The sequence below is a fragment of the Pan troglodytes genome, chromosome 17, assembly GCF_028858775.2.
Source record: "Pan troglodytes isolate AG18354 chromosome 17, NHGRI_mPanTro3-v2.0_pri, whole genome shotgun sequence".
NCBI classification, from domain to species: Eukaryota; Metazoa; Chordata; class Mammalia; order Primates; family Hominidae; genus Pan; species Pan troglodytes.
Window position 1 is genome coordinate 46,100,769 of NC_072415.2, and position 26,147 is coordinate 46,126,915.

General features: G+C 46.5%; 1 protein-coding gene across 12 annotated transcripts in view; it reads left to right on the plus strand.

Moving 5' to 3' along the window:
* The first annotated feature begins 1,127 nt into the window (after positions 1-1,127).
* The window catches only part of FHOD3 (formin homology 2 domain containing 3), a 483,155-nt gene continuing 458,135 nt past the window's right edge, over positions 1,128-26,147 (plus strand). For 7 of the 12 annotated variants that reach the window (XM_016933543.3, XM_016933554.3, XM_016933544.3 and 4 more), the window contains exon 1: positions 1,173-1,425. In XM_016933543.3, the coding sequence (XP_016789032.3) occupies positions 1,261-1,425 (165 nt within the window). In that variant the 5' untranslated portion in view covers positions 1,173-1,260. Of the gene's footprint in view, positions 1,426-26,147 lie in introns of all 12 variants that reach the window. The other 5 variants (XM_016933551.3, XM_016933549.3, XM_016933541.3 and 2 more) reach the window with 4 other exon arrangements.

Consider the following 26,147-nt stretch of genomic DNA (forward strand, 5'->3'; position numbering starts at 1 on the left):
AATAGGGATAAGGGTTTCTTTTCCCTTGAAACCAGAGGAAAGGGAGATAGACGCGTTATAGAGTCGCCTTGAAAACACTCGGATGTTAAGAGAGACTGGGTGTTATGAGGGCGATCTATATGAGGGGGGAGGAACCAGGAACTTGGCTGTGGCCTGGGAATAGGCAGAACCGTGAATTTTTCTTGAAAACGAAGGGGGTCGCCCGTGAGCAGCGAGGAGAGCGGTGGGAGGCAGCGCCGAGTCTTGCCGCTCCCGCCTGGCAGGGGCGGGCAGGACGCAAACCTTCCTTCCCAGTTCCTCGGTTACCAGGGCATCCCCGGCTCTCTGCAATTCGGGAACCTTGCCAGAAGGGCTCCCACCTCCCCAAGCTCCCGCGGCCCCACAAGGTCCAATTAGGGCTTTCGGCGGCCTAACTGGGGAGAGGCCGTGGTGATGCAGAGGTTTAACCAGCATCCGCCGGGAGCCCCTGGGTCCAGGCCCGGCGCTGGAGTCCCGCAGCGAAGCCTCGCAGCCCCCACGCCTCTCGACTCTAGGCTTGTGCCCTAAGAGCGGCCTGGGTTCCCTGGCGCACCCTCCTCTTTCTTAGCTTCTTTGTCCCTAAGGGAAACCTCCCCGTACCCTTAGGTGGGGCTCCCGGTCACTGCCACCACCCCTCTTGCTGCCGAAGCCGGCTCCCTGGCCTCCTGGTGCCCTGCCGGGGTATTCCAAATCTGGGCAGCAGAAGCCGGCCGCCGCCGCCTTCATCTGGAAAGGCTTAAGCCTTCTCCGGGTGGGGAAGAAGTCAGAAGGCCGCCTGTTTCCCCGTCCCCCAACCCCCCAACTCCCCAACTCGGTCCTCCAGGCTCCGAGGGGTGCAGCTCGGCCCTGGGCCGCGGGGCGCACGTGCAGCAGAGTCCGGCCGCCGGGCCTCCCCGCCCCGCCTCCGCCGCCGGCCTTTGGCGCAGGGCTGCGGATGCCGCGCGAGCCGTCTCCTTTGCACTTCCCCGGCTGCGGTCCGGTCGTTTGGGGCAGCCCGGCTGGGGGTAGAGGACCCGGAGGAGGGGAGGAGCCGGAGGGAGAGGGGAAGGAGGGGGCCCGCCGGCCCCGCCCCCGCCCCGCCCCCCGTGGCCGGAGCCCGGGCTGCAGCCCGGCGCGCCGGAGCCTGCGAGCCCGCGAGCCAGCGAGCTGCGGCTGCGGCCTCCCCTGCGCGCAGCTACCCGGGCGTCCCGGCCCGCGGCCCCGCTAACCCCGGGGCCCGCGCCCCCGCGGCAGGGATGCATCATGGCCACGCTGGCTTGCCGGGTGCAGTTCTTGGACGACACGGACCCTTTCAACAGCACCAACTTCCCCGAGCCCAGCCGGCCGCCGCTGTTCACGTTCCGCGAGGACCTCGCGCTCGGCACCCAGCTGGCGGGGGTTCATAGGCTGCTGCGGGCGCCGCACAAGGTACGACCCGGCGGGGTGGGCTGGGCCCCCTGGACTCAGCCCCCTGCCGCGGTGCGCGCCGGCGTGGGTCCCGGGGCTTCGTGGGCCCCCTGGGCTGGGCTGGGCGCGGCCCGGAGGGACCATCGCTCGAGGGCAAATCCCCCTCCCCGTTAGACAGAAGGGCTCGAGGCACCCGCTGGTTGGCGCAGGACCCTCCGGGGCGGGCGGGAAGGAACAGCTAGAGCCGGGGGCGGGCGTGGCAGAGCAGGTGCCGAGCCGGTCCGAGGCGGGATGGAGAAGGCTCCCCCGAGCCGCGCCGTTAGCTCGGCCGGGTGGGCGGGGTGGGGCTCGGACGCGGGCAGTCGGCCTCGGCACTCGGGCGGGCACCAAGCGGGGCGCGGGAAGGAGCGGAGCGCCGCGAGACTCAGGTCCCTTGGAGAGGAGAGCTCTGAGCGACGGCCGGGACAAAACCTCCCTCAGGCCTCTGGGGCCGCTGCGGGCGGCCACGCGACCCTCGCGACAAAGCACGCTTCCCGGCGACACCGCCTCCTCCTTCCCCCGGGGGCGCCGCCGGGGACGCCGGCCGCACACTGCGATAGCGCTCAGGGTATCCCCCTTTTCTTCTGAGAAGCAGGTGGCCTTGGGAACCTCGGAGGAGCAGTCGCTGTGGGAGGAGGGGCGGGGGCGCGGAGGGGCGGCGCGCTCACAAAGCCTCAGCTTGGCAGCCCGAAATGAGTGTCCCCTGGGAAGAATGGCTGCTCAGTCTACCCGTTAGAGAGGTTGTTTTTTTTTATTTGTTATTTTTATTTAAATAAAACCTTTTGCAGGAGGATAGGCCTCTTGCAAAGCATTTGTTGCAAAGAGGTGGGTATTGAAAGCTAATCATTTCGTTACCTAGGAAAACCCTTACTCTCACTTAAACAGATTGAATGCAGCTTGCAAAATTACCTTCCCAGTATGTTTTCTGCCTAGGATTCATATCAAAGCTTGGAGATGATTTATTTCTTGAGGGTCGACATTGACACATATTTGGAAGAGATAAGCGTTGATGCCCAAAAGAACAAAATTGATTAAAAAAAAAAATCCTCGGATTTCTGTATGATGTTGACCTGCTTTGCAAGTAGAGGAGGAGGTTGGTTGTGTGAGGAAACTGGTGGACTTTAGCAGTGGTAGTTTCCTCTCTATTAATGTATCAGTGCTTTCCTCCTCTACTTAATTAGTAACGTTTTCAGGAATAAGGAATGGGGCATTTCCATCTCATTCTCTCCTGGTTGGTTCAGGACGGATACAGTCGTGGAAACCTCTCTGGCCACAAAAGCACATTTGATTGGGAGACAGAGGGTCGTCATCATCCAGAGTGATGTATTCTGGATTCAGCTGATCAGAATCACTTTTGTAAATTATTTGGTTCTTCTCAATTAGTTGATTCAGTGAAAAGTTTTCAAAGAGCTTCTTCTACATCATGATTATTCAGGCCACTACGGTCTCTGATTACAGTGATCTTTTGTTGAAACCACCAAAGGCTCAAAATTGTGGCCCTGTGACCTTGAAGTGGTTTCCTTGGATTTCAAACCTTATATACATGGGTTGACCTTTCAAGTTGGGAGCTGCAGTATGTTTTCATGTTTCCATGGAACAGCCCCACAGTCTTGATCCTGGTCTGGTAGGAGAAAATCCTGATGCTCCTCCAGTGCCCCCCTCCTCACCCCCAACTAGAAGCCCCAGCAGAGCAGTTGCACTGGCTTGCAGAACTTTCTAAGGTGTCCCTTATGGAATGAACAGAACCAGAAGTGGTTCTACAGAGACCCTTGACCTTTGTTTTGGGGGCCAGCCAGCCTCAGTCTCAGAATCTTTTGCCCGAAGACCCCTGCAGTATATTTAGATGTCTGGCATTGTTTTCCCCATCTACAACAGAGTGAGCAACGGTCTTTATTGATGAGGGTTCTGTAAAGCAGAAGTCAGGGCATTTATGTGCCTGGGTATACATTCATATTGTTAAGATGATACTAATTTCCATCAGAGAATCTTAAAATTGGATGATTCACCTTGATAGAAACAGCTGGAGTTTCAAGCACTTGGCATGTAGTGTATGCCCCACCCAGGCTCTGAATGCATGGTTTCCTTTCATACTACACAGCTCCATAAAGTAGGGGCTTTGATTGTCCCTATTTTAGAGATGAGGAACGTGAGGGAGAGTGACTAAATGACCCACTTTTTGTGCTAGAAGTGGGGAACTGAGATTCAAACCAGCCCTGTGTGACTCAGGGCGTCGGTGCTGTTCTGTTCTGGGAACCAGGTATATGGCTGTGGACAGAAGCCATGCCTCCCGGGCTTCTCTTCCATTAACTGGAGGGGTTCACCCGGTCACCTTCAAGGGCCAAGCACTTTTAGGCCTGGGGACAGGTGAATGTTATAAATGACTAAAAGCCTTGAGGCAGAATTCCTGGCCTGACACAGAGTGCATAGTCAGAAGTGGTAACATATCGTTATCAACTCTGCTGTGAATTAGCTATTGGGGGGTCCGTTGACCTGGGTGAGCTATCATCCCAGGACCCTGCCACCAGTGAGGCTTTTTGGGCTACAGGGCGTGCTTCTTCCAGGTCCCACAGAGCCTGGTATTGACAAGAAGTGGAGTTCTGTGCAGCGAGCGCATTCTCAGTGGTACAAAGAGGGGAGAAACATGAGCGTGGGACAGGCAGACACTCAGAACGCTCTCAGCTCTCCTGCACATTCAAGCCCCTGAGGGAGTCAACTTTTTTTTTTTCTTTTTCCTTTTTGTGACAGGGTCTCACTCTTGTCACCTAGGCTGGAGTGCAGTGGTGTGATCATGGCTCACTGCAACCTTGACCTCCCTGGGCTCAGGTGATCCCTCCCACCTCAGCCTCCTGTGTTGCTGGGACTATAGGCATGCACCACCACACCTTGCTAATTTTTTTATTTTTTGTAGACATGGGGTTTCACCATGTTACCCAGGCTGGTCTTAAACTCCTGAGCTCAAAGTGATCTGCCCACCTCGGCATCCCAAAGTTCTGGGATTACAGGTGTGAGCCACCGTGCCTGGCTGGGAGTAAACTTTTGACTGAAGTGGTCACATATACAAAAAAGTGTACAGGGTATAAGTGTGCAGTTGGGTGAATCTTCTTAAAGTAAATGTACCTGTGTAGGCAGCGCTGAGAAGGCCCCCTCAGAGGGTCCTAATTTTTAAAGCTCTCCTAGGGATTCTCCTGTGCTGGCAACCTTTGAACTGGACAACCTGTCAGGCCTTTCCTGGCTGAAACTTGAGTGTGGACATCTTTTCTTAACCTAATGATGTAGTAACTTAGTTCACGTCTGCTCACTCCATTAGAAGTTGAAGTTGTTCATTTAATAAAATTGTCATCTTATGCAAAAATAAGAGATTGTGCTTATTATGCTTTATCATTTTTTATTTCTTAAACTGATACATTATTTTAAAAAACTTCATCTGCTTATAGTAGTTCTAGGGAATATGATTAAATAAACATTAGTTTTCTAACAAAAAGTTCAAATCAGGTGCCATATTCTCATTGGGGAGATGTTCATTTTGATGGTTATATGTTCTAGGTTGGGCTAAGCAAGACATTTAGTTTTTGTTTTGAAATGCTGCAAAAGTAAATGTTTATTTCTGGCTTAATATTTTAAAAGAAAAATGGTAATTATAGGAGTTCTAATTTAGAAAAACCTCTGCAGTAGCATTCATAGAATCATAGTCCTTTTAAAGCTTAAAATGTGTTTGGATTGATTTGTGCTACTGGCATTTAATGATCTAAGGATTCTTTTTTCACTTTGATAGCCAACACTGGAACTGTAGAATATTTTTACAAAACAGTGGTGACTTTTTTAGTGTACATGTTAAAATGACAATTATTACTTAATGATTTAATTCAGGAAATGTTTTGTTGCCCGGAGTGAGCTGGACAGAGTGGAGTTATAATAGCTGTCATGTCCTAGGCATTTGCCTGAGCTGAGAACCATCCTAGAGGGACATCAGCTTACCAAGCCCATGGCCATTCGAGGGCCAAGTACTGATACTGTCGCAGCTCATAGAAGGAGAGACCAAGATTGGAAGGAAGTCACCTGGTCACATGAGTGAGAAGTTCCGAGTTGGCATGTGACAGCAGGTCTAAGCTCTTAAGGACTCCACTTTTGTGTCCTGAATGTTCTCCTTCCAGGCAGCCTGTCCACATTTCAGCGTGCATCCTCTCATTGGATTAGCCTTGAGTGTACTGTGTTCATTCCTTTCTCACTACCCTTGTCTTTGTGGTTGCCTCGCTGCCTCAGCTATCCCATCTGTAAACAGCTGATTGCAGTGAGGATAGAATCTAGCTACTCCAAATGTGAGCTGTGTATCACCTGGGCTGTATTAGAAATGCACACTCAGGTGCTGCCACCGCCCCTCCCCCCCGACCTGCTGAATCAGAACATGTGTTTCACCAAGATGCCCCGGTGATTTTTGTGCACACTGCAGTCTGAACAGCATGGATTACAGGTGATTTAGGTCAGGCTCTCAGTACATGGGGGTTCTCACTGTCTCCCCTGTTCTCAGATAACTTCCCTGAGGGAGAAGACCTGGCTGTTCAGTTCTCTGGTGTTTCCCTCGAAGCTAAGTAGTGCTAAGATAGAATGTGCACTAAGTTGATTGATTGGTGTTAGTTTTAGAACACAAATCCACTGGTATTATTGCACTAATGAATTTCCACCTTAATCCTCTTAAGGGACACATCTGTTTGCTACATTACATTAAGATTTTTAAAAGATGAGATCATTAGTAAACTTGGAAAGTGTGTTGTGTCATAGTATCTTAGGACAACACTGTTTTAAGAATGTTGTATGAACAGCTAAGAGTGTCTCCATGTAAGCAGAGTCAAATCTGACTCCACTGTAATTAGCTCAGTTGGTTGGAGCCTCGCTATTGAGATCAGGATCATGGGATTGAACCCTTCATGGGTCAGTTGGCTTTGTTTCATGCATGGCCACAGACCATATCGGTAACCTAGCCAGACATCCAGCAGGTGCTGTCATGGCCTCTTGCAAGGATCTGGGTTGGAATAGACTGGCATCAATCTTTGGGAAGGAAGGGGCTGCTATGTCATGAACTTATGCTGGAGGCTGCACTGTAGGTCTCCATGTATAGCTTTATTTATCCTCACAACAACTCTAGCAGGCAGGCAGATGAGGAATCCCCAATTAACAGATGGGGAAACTGAGGCACAGGAGGTTAAGCAGGTTGCCTAAGGCTATACTGCGTTTAAGTGAAGGAGCTAAGATTTAAGGTCATCTTTTTTTTTTCCTCCAAATCCTATTGTTAACTCTGTCCCATTATTAGAAAATCAGCAAAGCCCATGCTCTCTGTGCAGATGAGGGTGGGGTAGGGTTGACTGCATTGCCTTTGCATGCGGCTGCCTGTCACAGTGCTGTGATTTAAGTGGTTGTGCTCTGGCAAGTCCTCCCAGGGTTGATGCTCTGTGTCTATGCGTTTTGTCCTCGGACTCCAACCTGAGTCCCTCTGGAAAACAACAGGACTGCCATTGCCCTCCCGCTCTGGACTCTGAAATGTTAGTTCTTAATAGTGTCGACTTTAAAATGGATTAACATGCTGAGGCCAACTCAGGAACAGCCCTCCCCCACCCTCCTTTTCTCTCCATATTTTATCTCTCTCTGACGATGATACTTTTGAACACTTGGGAACTTTTCTGTCTTCAGAGGACAGCAATCACCTGCTCCAGGCAACCTCCACACCTCATCTCTCAATGACACTGCTGTTGCCTGTGGCTGGCTTAGAGGCATAGCTGGGTCCTCCTCTGCTGGCCATTTTCAGAGTCTTGGGTTTGTCAGCATCTGCTCCATTAGAGAGACAATCAGAATATTTTTGGGGGTGAAGGGGGAGCTGGGGGACTGTTTCTGAGCTTTGTTCTGAACTAAGTTAGAAAGAATGGGGAAAATTAAGTTACAGTGAATGTTAAGCTTTGCCAATCAGCGCAATCCAGATTGTGAGAAATTACAGTTTCTCCAACAAATAAATTGCAAAAGAAAGAAAAAGGTGGAAGGAAACCTTAGATGAAAAGAGATTAAAGAGATACATCAACCAAAGGTAATATGTGGCTGTGATTGAATGCTGATTCAAATACATTATAAAATAAATATTTGAGATCACTTGAACATTTGAGCAGTGATATTTAATATTAAAATTATTAACTTTAAAGTGTGATAATAGTATTGTGGTTAGGTTTAAGTAACAGTTTATGGCTTTCAGAGATACATACTGAAATTATATGATGTCTAGAATTTGCTTCAGAATAATTCCAGATAAGAGACAAGTAGGTGAGTCAATATATGGATGGAACAGGATAGACTGTGAGTTAAAGTTGGATTATAGGTATGTGGGGAGGGCTCATGATACTACTTTCTATACTTGTGCATATACTGAAATATTTTAATAAAAGAGCTAAAAAATTAGGTTACAATTCCAATAGTCCCCTTGGGATCAGAGCTCTTTCATTAAGTGTTACTGTATGATCTGAGTGTGTTTTCTATGGCTGAGATGGCTAACCATCAGTGGATTTTTTTTTCATACCTCCATTGATACTTTTATTCCCACCCTGATTGTTGTGTTCTCCTTAGAATCTTAGAAAAACAAGTGTAGGGCATCTGTCTTTTTATGTTCAGGGTGTCTTTCTAGGCTCAATCAATTCCCATGATGAAGTAAACAATTGTCAGTTACATAAACTATTAGCTTAGTAAGCGAAATGCTAAGGTAGAGATATTATACCTGTGGTTTCAGTATATGCTCCTAAATTTTTATTACTAAACTGTGAAGTTGCTAAGGCTATAATAAGTGATACCAATATATAAAGGCACTCAGTTTCCTAAGGCTGTTGATGCCCATGACATGCCTGCATAGCCACACTGGGGTGTTGTCTAGTTCCCAGTGAGCCAGCTCTGCATCCGCCTTCAGTATGCCTCAGAAGAGGTTCTCAGTTTACAGTGAATGGCAGTGATGCTTTAATGTACATGAAAATGTAAGTTGTATACCTTGGCACCCTTATAATTACAGTCAACATTGATTTTCTATGGGCAGATAAACTTATTTATGAATTAACTGTTAAGGAGGGAGGAAGATCAATTATTTTTTGAAAAAAAATTACCACCAATCTGCAAAATATATACCCAGAAGTTTCTCTGTTTTTAGAGACACATAGTAACAAATGGAATCTACATTGTATCTATTTACAAACTGGAAACATCCAACTCCTCTTCACCAGTTAGTTTTGTAATCTAGATATTAAAATGTTAGACTCCAAGGAAAAATGTTTAGAGTTTAATGTTAGAAAAGAAAATCTTAAAATTTTTGATCAACTTGAAAAAAGGGAAAATGTTAAACAACTTGCAGTTCAATATAGAAAGGTATTCCTAGACTTGGCAAAAATGAAACAAATTAGTTTCTCGTTGAATATCTTTAACATTCTTGAAGAAGAGAAAACCAAGAAGGAAACTTCTGTGGTGCTGAGATGCCTCATCATGCACTGATTTTTATAGCAGAGAATGAAATGCCAGAGCTGTAACCAGAGTGTGTGGGACAAGCCCAAGATTTTTTTAAGTTCTCAGAATAGAAGATAACCAAGGCATCTTCTGACTGCTTGATCAGAGCCAAAGAGTGGCTTGGGGTGTATAGCAAATGAATTGATGGGCAAACACTACCAGCTTGCATGGCTGGACACTGACAGGCTGGAGACTGTGAGTAGTGGGGTGGTCCTTGGGGGAGAAAACGAGGAGGAGGGTCCCTCTGGCTAAACCAGAGCCACACACAGCCTGCAGCCAATCACTGACCACAATTTTGACTAAAGAAGTTTATACCAATTGCATTTTATATCACTTTAACAATTGTTTGGTTTTATTTATTATTTGAGGTCACCTTCTTCAACCCTCCCAGAGTCAATGAAAATGAGCATGTGGTGACATTGGGGTTGAGACAAGTCATTGATAGAATACTGTCCCCCTCCTCTGTCTGTAGTGTGATTAAATGAAAGCAAAATGAAATATTGTTAAGGGTGCTACACCCTAGAAACCTAGCTTTTAACCCTTCTGAACAATAAGGAGGAAACTTATTTCTGGGAGTCTTAGTGGCTGTGGTCCTCTGATTTCATGACATATGTGCTTGCAGCTGGAAGGGCATGGGCGCTGGAGCCCCTGGGAGAGCAGCCAACAGAGAGGACATTTGCAGTGTCCAAGTGGTGGAGAGTGTGGAGGGCTCGGAGCACAGTCTACAGTGGCCCCTCTGAGATGCCTCACTCCCACAGCCTCGAGTGTGTTTCTGGGCTCTGGGCTCCATTGTCTGTCTAAGGGTTTGTGTGCTGACATTGCACTGTCTTACTCACTGTAGTTTACAGTAGGTCTTGATGATGTCTGGTGGGGTGGAGGCTTCCTGCTTGCCTTAGAACATAGCCATTAATGGAAAGAGAGGAAAAGTTAGAACCAGATATGTTCCATTCAGTGATCTTAACATAGAGAAACAGGCTAGGCAACCAACTTGTGTGACCAGCCAAAGAGGAAAGAGACATTTAAAAAATAAGAGTCAGGTCATATCACTCCTCTGCTCCAAACCTCCCTTAGCCCTCTTGCCATTCAGGGCAAACTCCAAAGTCCTCGAGTAGTTGGTCCACTTCTCCATGAAGGCAGAGTTTTTTGTTTTGTTTTTGTTTTTTTTAAATCTGTTTTGTTTACTGGTGCAGCCCAAGAGCCTAGAACAGCATCTGGCACATAGTGAGTGTACAGTAAATATTTACTGAGTGAGAGGATAACCGTGATTTAGAGTTAGAAGGGAGGAAGAATAGTCTGCTCATCCCAGCCATTTCCTTGCAGAAGTCCCTTGTGTAAAGCCTCTGCTAGGAGCACCTCCTGACTTCTTCATGTATCATAGTGACCAGTTGCCCTCCAGCCTTGGAGTGTAGCCTTTCCCATTTTTGAGCTTTATTTTTAATTTTTCTGAGACGGAGTCTTGCTCTGTCGCCCAGGCTGGCATGCAGTGGCACAGTCTCGGTTCACTGCAACCTCCACTTTCCAGGTTCAAGCAATTCCCCTGCCTCAGCCTCCCAAGTAGCTGGGATTACAGGCATGCGCCACCATGCCTGGCTAATTTTTGTATTTTTAGTAGAGATGGGGTTTCACCATGTTGGCCAGGGTGGTCTCGAACTCCTGACCTCATAATCTGCCCGCGTCAGCCTCCCAAAGTGCTGGGATTACAGGCATGAGCCACTGCGCCTGGCCTGAGCTTTATTTTTTAGAAGTCCATTTTTCCCTAATTTGTATTTGGAGAGATGGTCCTCATATCTCCACAGATGGGGATGGACATGGCCCTTGAAAATTAATTGGTTGTGCCCAAGAGGATGGAAATAGGGTGGATAAGCCACAAGAACCATGACCCCAGGGTTTGGTCATGGAGTGATCTGTGACCTACAACCTGCAGATAGTGTCTACGGGGGCTGCTGGAAGTGCCACACCTGTTACCTTCCCCTGTGGTGGCAGAAGTAAAGAGCTGTTTTATGCCCATGAGAAAGCTGTGTAATGTGGACTGTTTTTATTACTCAGATCAGTATGTGTTTATTGATGTGCATGTGTCTTGTACTCTAAAGTATCTTCACACTGTAGTTCCATGCAGCTGTCCACTTAAACTGTGTGTGTGGGTGGACTCAGGATGACTTTGCTGGAGAGAGGTTACTACTGACAAAGCTAGACTCAGGGAAGGAGAGACTAACAAACAAGGATTTCTCCCTTATACAACAAAGCATCTGTTCCTGTCACAGAATGAACACATGGATACATTTGGAGACTACAGAAAAGCACATTGAAGAAATACAAATCACTTTTCTCATCACCCAAAGGGAACCACTCTTAACACTTTTGTGTCTTGCCAGAATTTTAACATCTATTCATAATAATATCTGAATACTTTCCCAAGTCATTAAATATTCTTGGAGCACATCATCTTTAATGACAGTTTGGTAATCCAGTCTATGTATGTACCATGATCCATGTAACCATTGTTCCCAGGTTCCATGAGGGAAAGTGCTCTTTCTTCTTGAATGTTAAATTTGTCCATGCTTGGTACTTAATACATATTCGTAAAATGAATGCATGAATGATTGAACTATTGGAGTTTTAGGTAGTTGCCAATAAGGAAAATACAGATAGTGCTATAATACATACTTGCAGAAAAATAAATCTTTTTTCTCATATTTGATTACTTCCTTAAGACGAATTCTCAATGTTTAGTTGCTGAGTTGAAGGATAAAGATTTCATCTTGGATAGAAGCAGTTACCCTCATTTTAAGCATTGGAGGTAGCTGGAAAGATGGTCTCTAAATCCATTTGGGGCAGGTGAAGAGCCAGGCCAAGTTATGAAGCCCAGCTCCAACCTGACTTCTTCCTTTCTTTGTGCAGCTGGTATCACCTCCAAGACTGACACTTGAACTCAGAATACCACCAGGTGGGATTCAGAGATGATTGTTAAAACCGTGAATAAATTACGTGTATGTATCCCATTGTCTCTACCCATTTTGAAGAACAAAACTCATTCTAGGCTTTCCTGGCCATCCCCCAGACACACCCGGGCTGTGCACTGAGCACCTTCGGACCCAGGACACTGTGGGTCTCACTTCATCCTGTGGCTGCGTCTCTCCACCAGATGTAAAGCCCCAGTAGCAGGAAGCACATTAACTTACCTTTCATTTCAGAGTTCCTAGGACAGGGTCTGTTACATAGTAAGCCCCAACAAATATTTTTTTGAATATTTGCAAGAATGTTAAATGGAAAAAGTGCAATATATGTTAATATACATGATGATTGCAGCAATAGGAAAGTGTCTGTAGGGTGGAGCCTTAGCCTTCAGATCCCTAATCTGTCGCCATGATTTGTGGATGTTATAACTCCTCCCCCACACTGTAGGTGAGTGTGGTAGAACCAACTCTTCAATGTATCAAAAACTTGTTTCTGGCCTCCCTACTGAGTCCCTGCTAGATCCTCCAACAGGAAAGTACAGCTTGCAAGGAAGCCTCATGTTGGCAAGAGAAGGCACGCTGTCCTGGATGGTGTGGACATGCCTGGAGGCTCTCGTGGGTGGGGTGGGTATTGGGGTCTTCTCTTATGGAGGGAGACCAGGCCAGACTTAAGGCCTGCAGTTCACGATGGGGAAGTACCAGCTCGTGAGCCGGGCGCTCTCACCTGTACTGTTCCTAAGCCTTGTTTTCTGTTCCTGCCCATGCTGAGCCGAGGGGAAGAGCGTTGTGAGCTTGTGTGAGGGGGAGGGTCCCTGAGGCAAGTGTGGCCACAGTGGCTGCAGCAGCTCTGATTAATGGGAAATTCCAAGAGGAAGGTAGACCTGGGGAGAAAGGAGTGGTGGCTGCAGAGTCCAACTGCCCTTCTTGCCAAACACGGAGATTCTGCCTTTTGCCAACCGTGGAGGCTCTGGGTAGGAGATCTTATTTCAGGTGATGGCGCTCACCTTGGAGGGATCTGTTACTCATTCCCATATCAGATCATAGCTTCAGGCTGCAGGAGGACTCAGGCAGGCTCCTGACCGCAGCTTCCGTGAATCACCAGACACCGGCAGTCCGGGAGCAGCTAGCGTCTGAGCTGCCAGTGCCCGGAAGTGGGAGAGGTTATCCAGTCTTCCTGCTGCTCCTCCATCCAAGCTCAGCAGCACCATGTGCCTGGGAGCAGGGAAAGGAGAGCTGTTGGGCAGTTCTGTCCAGAACAATAGTCAAGGATACGAGTGGTTTTTTGTTCCCAGAACTGAGTGCATTTTTGTGGACAGTGATTCATTACAGAATACGCCAGTACTAGAACCACAGCATGTCTGTGCAGTTTACCAGGCACTGGGACATAGGTTAGCCTGGCTGATCCTCACAGGACCCTGAAAGAGGGCAAGTGGGGCATTTGGGCCTCCATCTCAAAGGTGAGAAAATGAAAATCAGTTGGTTCATGACCAATGCACTGTAACCACCCCTCACAGGGTGAAAAAATGAACTCAGCACATGGCTTCTGTTGTTCCGCCCGGCTCCCTGTCTCCATCTGTCAGAGATAAGCCTGAAGGATGTGTGTTGACACCCAAAGAAGTGTGCAGAGTGAACAGAGTCAGAGAAAAATGTAAGCTGAGTTGACATGACATTAAATGGAACAAGTTGGTGCTTAGTTTTACACAGGCTGGGGAGTAGAGCTTGGCTATGTGGGAAGCTTTATTTCTATCAATGCTACTGATCCCAGGAATGTGAAAATGATATCCTTTATTATGATGATGGACTGGGGCAGTAAGGCATAAACATAATGCAAAGTGAAGTAACAACTGAAGGCAGCATATGACTCATGTCAAAGTGTGACATAGGCCTGTGGGGCTATAGAAATGTCAACTTGGGGCCGGGTGCAGTGGCTTATACCTGTAATCCCACCACTTCGGGAGGTTGAGGTGGGTGGATCACCTGAGGTCAGGAGTTTGGGACCAGCCTGGCCAACATGGCGAAACCCCATCTCTACTAAAAAGTACAAAAATTAGCTGGGCATGGTGGTGGGTGCCCGTAATTCCAATTACTCAGGAGGCTGAGGCAGGAGAATTGCTTGAACCTGGGAGGTGGAGGTTGCAGTGAACCGAGATCGTGCCACTGCATTCCAGCCTGAGCAACAAGAGTGAGACTCCATCTCAAAAAAAAAAAAAAAAAAAAAAAGAAAAAAAAAAGAAATGTCAACTTGGGAAAAATCCACGTGGACTGCATGGCCTGGAAAGCCTCGTGGAGAAGGAGGGTGGGGTTTCAGTAGGTGAAAGGGAGGTAAAGGGCACCTGGTACAGGTGAGACACGGGATATGGGAGTCAGGATCAGGCTCCAAGGCTCTGGGTGGGTGAAGATAGCCCCCTGGAGGGATGTGGCCTGCAGCAGTGGGCCCGGGGCTAAGCTAATATTATGGGGTTGACTGGGGAGCAGGGGCTGTTGTCAATGACCACAAACTGAATAAAAAATTATTTTCATTTCATGTAATAGAAACATGACAGAAAAGGAAAGGAAGAGGAAAGACAGACAGGAAGAAAATAATTACAAAAAAGATGACAGAAAGAGAATTGGGGCAAAGAAGAAAGGAGATGGATGGATGGGGAGTCACTGAAAGGCCACCTGTGTAGATAGCATGGGAGGAGGAAAGGAGACAGGGACAAGCCTCAGGATGTGTCTGGGCAGGGAGGGTGGGGACCCCTGCTGTTCATAGTCCCAGCCACTGCTAATTCCTGGTGAGCTGATTATCAAGTGTTAGCCAGTGAGGGCTTACGATGTGACCCTTTCTGGGAGCTTTCTCTCCTTCCTCCCTTTCACAGATGTTCTTGGGTGTCTGCTTGATGTCAGATTCTGTTGGTCCACAGAGTAACACAAATAAATGACACCAAGGGCTGGCAAAATGGTGCTGGGCTCCATGTCAGACAGACCTGAGCTCCGTGTTTCTAATGAAATCTTCAGACAGTACCACCTCCCTCATGGGCTGTTGTGGACAAACACAAGGTCCTCATATTTTTTGTATGTCACAGGAGCATGCGTGGCCTCCAGCCCCAGGTGCCATGTGCAATGGTGAGCCATGTTCCTTTCCCAGCATTGTAGTCCCTTCCCTGCAGCTGTGCTATGAGATCTCCTCTTACCATCCCACACCTGCACCCCCACCACAGTGTCCCCACTCCCAACGTGGATCCTCACCTTTGACTGCAAAGACAAAGCAGACCACTCAGATGCAGCCCTGGCCCCTGCCTGCCTCAACCTCCACCTGCACCCACGTGCCCTGCTGTGCCCTCTTTGCTGATGGGGAGAGGGGGGACAGGTGCGCCCCTTCTTCTGGCAATGCCAGCCCTTTTCCACTGTGTCTTCACCCTCTCCTTCCCTCTGAGATCCTCCCATTAGCATTTAGGTGGGCTAAAGCCTCTTTTGTCCAGAAAGTCCCTCTTCCCTGGCCCTGGGCCCAGCTGTCCTTCTTCCGCCTTTCAACCCTCAAGCCTCTCAGACCTGTCTAAGCCCCACTGTCTTACCTTCCCCCTGTCCTGTACCCTCCCAGTTCCTGTCACTACTGCAATAAAACTACTCTTGCTAAGGTACTTGTCTTTAAATCTAGTAGACACTTTTCCATTCTTGACTTATAGAATCTCATAGCAGCAATTGCTGTTTCTGATGGTCGCCTTTGAGGAATGCTTGCCGTTCTGTTTGATGGTGCGGTATTCACCTGCCCTCTCTAGTCCTTCTCAATCCTTCTGCTCCCTCTGGCTTTTTGAATGTTGGCCTTTCTCAGGTTTCTGTCCAAAGACCACACCTCCTCCTCACAGTCACCCTCTTTGTCCTGGATGGCTTTGAGGGCTTTCTGATGACCCTCTAGAGCTGACCCCTGGCTCAGCTCTCTCTGGGCTCTGAGGCCAAATACCCAGCTGCCCTTTGAACAGCTCCTCCCGGACGTCCCAACAGGCATTGAACCTGCCCCGCATCTAGATCAGATCTTGTCATCTTCCCACAGACCCATACTGCCTCAGCGAGGAGCATTGGCAGCCAGTTGCCCAAACCAACTGAGAACCTCTCCCTAGCAGCAATCCCCGCTCTGTCAGAATCACGTTCTGTTGATTATCCTGCCTCTTGGAGTCTACCTGCTTCTCCCTCTGGTCCATGTGTCATCCATGGCATATGGAAAGTGCTCAATAAATATTTATTGAATGAATGGAAAATAAGTTAATGTTTGAGAAAGTGTCAGTCACATGGGGATTGCTCAGAAAATGTGGGTGCCTATATTAGTTATCTATGGCTATGAATAAATCACCCCAAACGTAGTGGCTTCAAACAATCATATTTATTATCTCTCACAGTTTCCTTGGGCCATGAATTTGAAGGCAGTTCCTTGGGTGGTTCTGGCTCAGGGTCTGTCATGAGGGTGTAGCTGGATCATGGCCGGCCCTGGTATCATCTCAGATTTCTTCAGTCATATGGCCAGTGCCTGGGCTGGGAAGTGCCAATAGCTGGGAGCTCCTTGGGTGTCTCTCTTCATATGTCAATGGTCTCTCCCCAGGGTCTCTCTAGTATGGTGTCCTCAGGGTAGGTGGACTTCTTATGTGGCAGCTCCAGGCTCCAAAGTGAGAGGTCCAGGCGGGTGCTGCTCTCCCTATCTAGCCACATGCTCTGGCTGTACTCTACTTGTTAGAAGTGAATCACCAGGGCTGGCCCTCATTCAAGGGCAAGGGGGAATTAGATATCATTGTTTTATGGAAGAATTGCCAAAGAATTTGTGAACTTAAAAAAAACCTTCATATTTGGTAAAATTCACTTTTATTTTTGGTGCACAGTCCTATGAGTTTTCATATATGCATAAGTTTTTGTGACTGCCACCACTAACAGGACACAGAACAATTCCAGGAACCTAAAGAATTATCTTGGGCCACCCTTTTGTAGTTGTGCATTCTCAGAGGCCACTGATCTGTTTTCTTTCCCTGTAGTTTTGCTTTTTCCAGAATGCTATATGAATAGAATCATTTCGTGTGTAGCCTTTTGAGACTGGCTTCTTCACTCTGCACAGTGCCCTTCAGATCCAAGTTGTTGGGTGCTTCAGGAGTTCCTGCCTTTTGATTGCAGAGCAGTTTCCCCTGGTATGGATATCCCACAGTTTGTTCATCCATTCACTCACTGAAAGACACCTGGGTTGTTTCTGGTTTTTGGTGATTATGAATAAAGCTGCTCTAAACATTTGCATAGAGATTTTGTGTGAACCTAAGTTTTCATTTTTCTGTGATAAATACTTAGATTCTTTATTCAGCAGATAATTACCTGGCTCTCTCCTTAGCAGGGCAGTCAGGAGGTTTCTTATTTGGCAAGTTATCCTTTGTCCGAATAATTTGTCTTTTTTTTTTTTTTTTGAGACAGAGTTGCACTCTGTTGCCCAGGCTGGAGTGCGGTGGCATGATCATGGTCACTGCAGCCTCGACCTCCTAGGCTCAAGTGATCCTCCAGCCTCAGTCTCCTGAGTAGCTGGGGCTGCAGGCATGAGCCACTGCACCTGGCCTGTCAGAAGAATTTGTTATTCGGGTCTCTGAACTTCAGAATGTAAGCACTTTTTAAAACACTGCCCACAAAAAAGATCATTCATTTAGATATCTTGTTTGTTCTTAATTCTTATGCCTCCCAAAGCCCTGTTGTGGATGAATTGTGAGGCAAAGTACTGGCGTCCCCTGCCTCATGGCCTCATCATCCTGGGCTCTGACGTCACCCTGGCTCAAAACCCTCATTTCACAACTTTACACCGGGACAACGCCTGTGACAGAGCTGTGTGAGAATCACTTCTCAATCCCCATGGAATACAAATCACCAGCCATTTTATCAATTAGCAAAATGGTGTAAACAAGCAAAGCAGCAAGTGGCACTAGAGAAATTAGAGTGTGAAAGGTGCGCTGTGATCATTGCACACAGAGGTGATGTGAGCAGTAATGGAGGAATGCAGCCGAGTACATGTGGCTTTCTCTGTCACGTCAGAGAATAGAGCTTTAGAGGAGGAGGTGGTAGGAACAATGGGAGGGGAACAGATATTTAAGAAGTTCAGGGGCTAGAGTATTAGATGTCTGGTTTTTGAATGAGTTTTATCTTCTCTTTGCTGAGGGCAAGTAAGGGTCCTAAGGTTGCCAAGGCCTCCAGATGGCCCTCCAAGGAGCCCCCTCATCAGGGCATCTTATACTTTCAGTGTGTGCAGCCTGGGGACCTGCCTCAAATGAAAAACCAGAGTCCATCTTTCAGCTCTGTTTCTATTCTGCCTCCTTGTCTAGGGATCCTGACTTTCCTTAGAATATTAGAGTACATTAGGTCAAGGCCTAAGTGGGGGAGATCTATGTGGTTCTCCAAGTGCCTTTAAAAATCGAGGATGTTAGCACTTGCATTCCTGAGGAACACACAAGGAAGTTAAATGTGCAATCACGCTTGACGTCCGAGGAAGTCTTTCACTGACTCACAGAGCAGAACTCTGTGAGTTCTGATTCTAAGTCAAGTTCTCTGCAGAGCACTTGGAAATCAGAAAAGAATAAAGCATGGGCCTCGTCTCCAGGAACTGATAGGCCATGATGGTGTCAGGCTGGCCTGGTCTCTTAGCCTACTCTCCTAATAGGCGTCACTTTATTTCTATGAAAAATGCACTCAGAGTTCCACATAGTCGATTCATATTGAACTTTTGAAAGATACCTGTGCATAATGTGGGGACTGTGCTTTTGCAGGAAATTGTGACTGGCTTATGTTTAGTGAGTTTCATTAGAAACTAGTTTACATGGAGATGTTTAGGGCATTGACCTCAGTCTCTCTTCATTTCCAGGCCTTTCCTGGCCTCAGCCTGCCTCCTTGGCCACCCAAGAGCTCTGGATCCCAGATTTGCTCCCTGTGACCAAAGTCTTTCTCCTCTGATATGACACCCTCACCTCGAGACTCTTGATTCTCTTATTCCACCCAGTGTACAGAAGTTTTTATCAGGTTCCCTTTTGGATGAAACTGGGGGGCTCCTGCAGAGGGCATGTGGGGGTTAAGGGGTCCTGGGGGGCTCTGGAACATCTTGAGATTTTGAATATTGCTTGTAACATTAGAGTTTGTGAACAGTGCTTTGGTTAAAGGCCTGGCCTCACAGCAGCAATGAGGGAGCACTTAGATCAAAGCCCAGAACCTGTGTGCTCACATGCCCACCATGTGAATTCCTCTGGCAGCCTGCCTTGCACCAGACTGGGGGAGAGAACCCCAGATCTGTGATGTCCTAGTGAACCGCAGCAGTGCCGAGTACTCAGGCAGACACCCCATTATGTCTGCTCACAGACCCGACTTTTGAAAATGTAATTTTGGTTACCTGATTGGTGTCTGTGACTCCTGCTTGGTGCGCCCTCATGAGTGCTGTGATTTGCTAGGCCCTGAAGTGGCAGCTCTCTGCCCGCTGCTGCCACTGCACGCACCGTTCTGTGGCTGAGACAGCCATGAGTAAGACCAGAGCTAATCCTCGGGGAGTGGGAGGGGAGAAGGAGGGGTGGCCCCGGGCCTGAGATTTCTTTGTGTCTCAGGGCTCTGGTATCTTTAAGCCTCTTTTCTTCCCCCACTTTCTCGGAGAGCCATTGCTCTCATTAAAAAAAAAAAAAAAAGTTCCTTGACCCACCTGGTCCCTAAAGCAGAACGTACCAGCTCCATTAAATTAACATATGTAGTTCTGCAAAGTCTAAACAGTTTAAATTTCATTATTCTAGGCAGTATTTGTCAGGTTGCCAAAGCAGGGGAAATCTGTGAGGGGACAAGGAGAAGTTTAGCCCCATGCATGCCCAGGATGGTACTTTGCTTCTGCCTCCTGGGGTGTGTAGGGGAGAAAACTGGAGCTCCTCTAGAGGGTCTACCACATTTCACCAGCATTTGTTCACCAGCAAAAAGGGCATTGCCCAAATTCTACTGCATGAGTCACTGGGGTTAAAAATCCTTCAGATGGATAGCGAGGTCACCTCTTGTCCTTTTGAGCTGTCTATATATATTCCAAAATATATCTTGGTCATTTTGATTGGTCATTATTGATTGAAGGGCCTTTGGTGTTATTAATGTTTTAATAGTTTCCGATCAGTTTATTTAGGGCTCAGAGTAATCTGTAACTTGAGGATGGACCCGATAAGGCAAACTGTAAGAGCCCACCCCAGCGCCTGCTGTTCTGCAGCTCTGTTCCTTTTAGGAGTGGGCTTCATTTTTTTTTTCTTTATATTATACTTTAAGTTCTGGGGTACATGTACACAATGTGCAGGTTTGTTACATAGGTATACATGTGCCATGTTGGTTTGCTGCACCCATCAACTCATCATTTACATTAGGTATTTCTCCTAATGCTATCCCTCCCACAGCCCCCCCACCCCCTGACAGGCCCCAGTGTGTGATGTTCCCCTCCCTGTGTCCATGTGTACTCATTGTTCAGCTCCCACTTATGAGTGAGAACATGCAGTGTTTGGTTTTCTGTCCTTGTGATAGTTTGCTGAGAATGATGGTTTCCAGCTTCATCCATGTCCCTGCAAAGGACATGAACTCATCCTTTTTTATGGCTGCATAGTATTCCATTGTGTATATGTGCCACATTTTCTTTATCTAGTCTATCATTGATGGACATTTGGGTTGGTTCCAAGTCTTTGCTATTGTGAATAGTGCCACAATAAACATACATGTGCATGTGTCTTTATAGTAGCATGATTTATAATCCTTTGCGTATATACCCAGTAATGGGATCACTGGGTCAAATGGTATTTCTGGTTCTAGATCCTTGAGGAATTGCCACACTGTCTTCCACAATGGTTGAACTAATTTACACTCCCAGCAACAGAGTAAAAGTGTTCCTATTTCTCCACATCCTCTCTAGCATCTGTTGTTTCCTGACTTTTTAATGATTGCCATTCTAACCGGCATGAGTTATGATTTGCATTGTGGTTTTGATTTGCATTTTTCTAATGACCAGTGATGATGAGCATTTTTTCATATGTCTGTTAGCTGCATAAATGTCTTCTTCTGAGAATTATCTGTTCATATCCTTTGCCCACTTTTTGATGGGGTTGTTTGTTTTTTTCTTGTAAATCTTGTTTAAGTTCTTTGTAGATTCTGGATATTAGCCCTTTGTCAGATGGATAGATTGCAAAAATTTTCTCCCATTCTGTAGGTTGCCTGCGCACTTTGCTGATAGTTTCTTTTGCTGTGCAGAAGCTCTTTAGTTTAATTAGATCCCATTTGTCAATTTTGGCTTTTGCTGCCATTGCTTTTGATGTTTTAGTCATGAAGTCTTTGCCCATACCTATATCCTGAATGGTATTGCCTAGGTTTTCTTCTAGGGTTTTTATGGTTTTAGGCCTCACATTTAAGTCTTTAATCCATCTTGAGTTAATTTTTGTATAAGGTATAAGGAAAGGATCCAGTTTCAGCTTTCTACATATGGCTAGCCAGTTTTCCCAGCACCATTTATTAAATAGAGAATCCTTTCCCCATTTCTTGTTTTTGTCAGGTTTGTCAAAGATCAGATTGTAGATGTGTGGTGTTATTTCTGAGGCCTCTGTTCTGTTCCATTGGTCTATGTATCTGTTTTGTTACCAGTACCATGCTGTTTTGGTTACTATAGCCTTGTAGTATAGTTTGAAGTCAGGTAGCGTGATGCCTCCAGCTTTGTTCTTTTTGCTTAGGATTGTCTTGGCTAGGCAGGCTCTTTTTTTGGTTCCGTATGAAATTTAAAGTAGTTTTTTTCCCAATTCTGTGAAGAAAGTCCTTGGTAGCTTGATGGGGATGGCACTGAATCTATAAATTACTTTGGGCAGTACAACCATTTTCAGGATATTGATTCTTCCTATACATGAGCATGGAATGTTCTTCCATTTGTTTGTGTACTCTTTTATTTCATTGAGCAGTGGTTTGTACTCCTCCTTGAAGAGGTCCTTCACATCCCTTGTAAGTTGGATTCCTAGGTATTGTATTCTCTTTGTAGTAATTGTGAATGGGAGTTCACACATGATTTGGCTCTCTGTTTGTCTATTGTTGGTGTATAGGAATGCTTGTGAATTTTGCACATTGATTTTGTATCCTGAGACTTTGCTGAAGTTGTTTATCAGCTTAAGGAGATTTTGGGCTGAGATGATGAGGTTTTCTAAATATACAATCATGTCATCTGCAGAGACAGTTTGACTTCCTCTTTTCCTAATTGAAATTCCTTTCTTTCTTTCTCTTGCCTGATTGCCCTGGCCAGAACTTCCAATACTATGTTGAATAGGAGTGGTGAGAGAGGGCATCCTTGTCTTGTGCCAGTTTTCAAAGGGAATGCTTCCAGTTTTTGCCCATTCAGGATGATATTGGCTGTGGGTTTGTCATAAATATCCCTTGTTATTTTGAGATACATTCCATTAATACCTAGTTTACTGGGAGTTTTTAGCAGGAAGGGCTGTTGAATTTTGTCGAAGGCCTTTTCTGTATCTATTGAGATAATCCTGTGGTTTTTGTTGTTGGTTCTGTTTATGTGATGGATTACATTTATTGATTTGTGTATGTTGAACCAGCCTTGCATTCCAGGGATGAAACTGACTTGATCATGGCAGATAAGCTTTTTGATTTGCTGCTGGATTCGGTTTGCCAGTATTTTATTGAGGATTTTCGTGTCGATGTTCATCAGTGATATTGGCCTAAAATTGGATAAAGAGTCAAGACCCATTGGTGTGCTGATTTCAGGAGACCCATCTCACGTGAAAAGACACACATAGGCTCAAAATAAAGGGATGGAGGAAGAAGATCTACCAAGCAAATGGAAAGCAAAAAATAAATAAATAAAGGGCAGGGATTGCAATCCTAGTCTCTGATAAAACAGACTTTAAACCAACAAAGATCAAAAGAGACAAAGAAGGCTATTACATAATGATAAAGGGATCAATTCAACAAGAAGAGCAAACTATCCTAAATATATATGCACCCAATATGGGAGCACCCAGATTCATAAAGCAAGTTCTTAGAGACCTACAAAGAGATTTAGACTTTCACAAAATAATAATGGGAGACTTTAACACTCCACTGTCAATATTAGACAGATCAATGAGACAGAAAATTAGCAATTATATCCAGGACTTGAACTCAGCTCTGGGCCAAGCGGACCTAATAGACATCTACAGGACTCTCCACCCCAAATCAACAGAATATACATTCTTTTCAGCACCACATCACACTTATTCTAAAATTGACCACATAATTGGAAGTAAAACACTCCTCAGCAAATGTAAAAGAACAGAAATCATGACAAACTGTCTCTCAGACCACAGTGCAATCAAATTAGAACTCAGGATTAAGAAACTCACTCAAACCCACACAACTACATGGAACTGAACAACCTACTCCTGAATGACAACTGGGTAAATAATGAAATGAAGGCAGAAATAAAGGTGTTCTTTGAAACCAATGAGGACAAAGACATAACATACCAGAATCTCTGGGACACATTTAAAGCAGTATGTAGAGGGAAATTTATAGCACTAAATGCCCACAAGAGAAAGCAGGAAAGATCTAAAATTGACACCCTAATGTCACAATAGAATAAGAGAAGCAAGAGCAAACAAATTCAAAAGCTAGCAGAAGGCAAGAAAGAACTAAGATCAGAGCAGAACTGAAGGAGATAGAGACACAAAAAACCCTTTAAAAAAATCAATGAATCCAGGAGCTGGTTTTTGGAAAAGATCAGCAAAATAGACAGACTGCTAGTAAGACTAATAAAGAAGAAAAGAGAGAAGAATCAAATGGATGCAATAAAAAATGATAAAGGGGATATCACTACCGATCCCACAGAAATACAAACTACCATCAGAGAATACTATAAACACCTCTATGCAAATAAACTAGAAAATCTATAAGAAATGGATAAATTCCTGGACACATACACCCTCCCAAGACTAAACCAGGAAGAAGTTGAATCCCTGAATAGACCAATAACAGGCTCTGAAATTGAGGCAATAATTAATAGCCTACCAACAAAAAGAAGTCTAGGACCAGATGGATTCACAGCCAAATTCTACCAGAGTAAAAAGAGGAGCTGGTATCATTCCTTCTGAAACTATTCCAAGCAATAGAAAAAGAGGGAATCCTCCCTAACTCATTTTATGAGGACAGCATCATCCTGATACCAAAGCCTGGCAGGGGCTTCACTTTTTAAGACTGGGTTCCTGGTGTATCTTTCTGGAATCAATACCTGTCAAGAAGCAGTGTGATACCCTCAAAGTGCATTGCACCTGAACCTGAGTAATTACCTGTAGTGTTTATTTTTTTGTTCACTCAACACATTTTCATTGAGCACCTGCTAAGCACTGGATTCTTTTAAGCATTGGAGAAATAACAGTGAAGAAAACAGGCAGAAATCCTGAACTTCAGGGAGCTTAGGTTCAAGTGGGAGAGATGATAAATAAAATGAATTGGCAAGGTATGTGCTGTGTTGGGAGGTAACCAGTGCCATCTCCCTCGGCCTCAGTTTCCTCATCTGCAAAATGAGAAAATGGGGCCACACCTCCAGTGTTCCTTCCTTCCACTTCTCGAGATTTCCTGTGATTTTTTTTTTTTGCATCACTTCATAAGGAAATCCAGTAGTCTTTCTTACCTGCAGATATTCTTAATGAGAACACAGAAATGTTTCCAACAGTGTGGTTCTGCATCGTTCTTCTGGTGACAGTGATTGTGTCTGCCCAGGTGCATGGTGGGATGTGTTGTCATCCATAGTCTGTCTAGGATGAGGCCAGGGCCCATCTGTGCTCTTGTGGGCTTGCTGAGCCCAGTGCTCCCATGTGTGGGCTATAGGAAGGTGGTCAGGTAAATAATGAGATGGGGGTCCCCTCTCTGTAATGTGTATGGGGGTTGACAGGAATGGGGAGATGGGAGGGACCCATTTCTTCTCAGGACACAGTTCAGCTTGCATGACTTCTGGATAATGGGGCTGTAAAGTGATTTCTGTTTTTTCTCTCCTGGCTTGGAGCTTTCTGCAAATGGGACTGCTGCTGATCTTCGGTAATATGTATTGTGCTTTTGGAGTATATAGAGTGTTGCTTTCTCCTGGGTTTAAATCAATTAATGAGTACCCACCAAATGCCAGTCACTGGGTGAAGTGCAGGGAATGTGAGGGAGAGGGAGTGGCAGACACTCCTTTGGGGGACTTGCAGGTGGCTGGTTGGGGGACTGCCCAGTGCTTGGGAGCGGTGACCAGGGCTGTGAGCCCTCCATGCGTGGTGCTATTTGTAACAGCTGGAGAAACAAGTGGTGAATATGCAGGGGGGGCACTTCCCATCTACAGAGGAGAGGACTTGCTTTTCTGTTTCCTGCATTCACTCTGCCGAGTCCTGTGAGTCATGAGGAGGGCGTGGGGCTGCAGGCGATGCCCTGTGTTCTCAGATGCCTCCTTTGTTGGAATGCCGAGAGACAGGGAAGCCTTGCTGTCCTATGACAATAGCCAGAGGCAGGGCCACCTGGCTGTAGGACACTATCTCTTGGTGGGTTTGGAGTATGAATTTGTGTGGTTGGTAGCTGGGATGGAGTGTGAGTGTGACTCCTCTCACCACCCTCTCTGGCTGAGGAACAGCAAGGCCACTGAGGTGGAGGGTGGGTTGGAAGGGTGGCGTCTTCTGTGATGGTGGGAGAAATTGGAGTAGAGGGATGACTGTGAGCAGTTGCCAGGTCTTGAGGTCAGGAGTGAGGAGGAATGGCAGAGCTGGATGGCACAGCCCTAGAAAGTGGAAGAGCAGCAGGAGGCCTGGAGGTGGGCCTTTTGGCCCTATGGTGCACTGAGCCAGGAGAACAGGCCAGAGAACAGTCACCTCCTCTCGAGAGGGTTATGGGGGAGGAACATTCTTGGGGATCTCCAGAAGGGCAGTAAGTTGTCTGTTTTCTTTTCTGCTGAATCTCAGGTAAGGCCCCTTCTGTTGTGGGGATGGGTGAAGGGGTAAGGCAGGAGCAGGTACACCAGTAGGGAGCTGGGGCAATCCTGGAGCCTGTGGACCCAAAAGAAAGAGCAGGTTTGGGTGCCGGGGTTGGCAGGTTCCATGGGGGATTGGTGGGCACAGTGGGTTGGAGCTGCAAGATCCAGCCAGTCATTCCTTCTGCTGCTGCTCATCACCTGCACCTGGAACCTCGTGCCCCTTCATAAAGCATGAAGCATTCTTAGCTGCTAGTGACCTGGTGGTGTCCTTTCTGTCCAGTCTT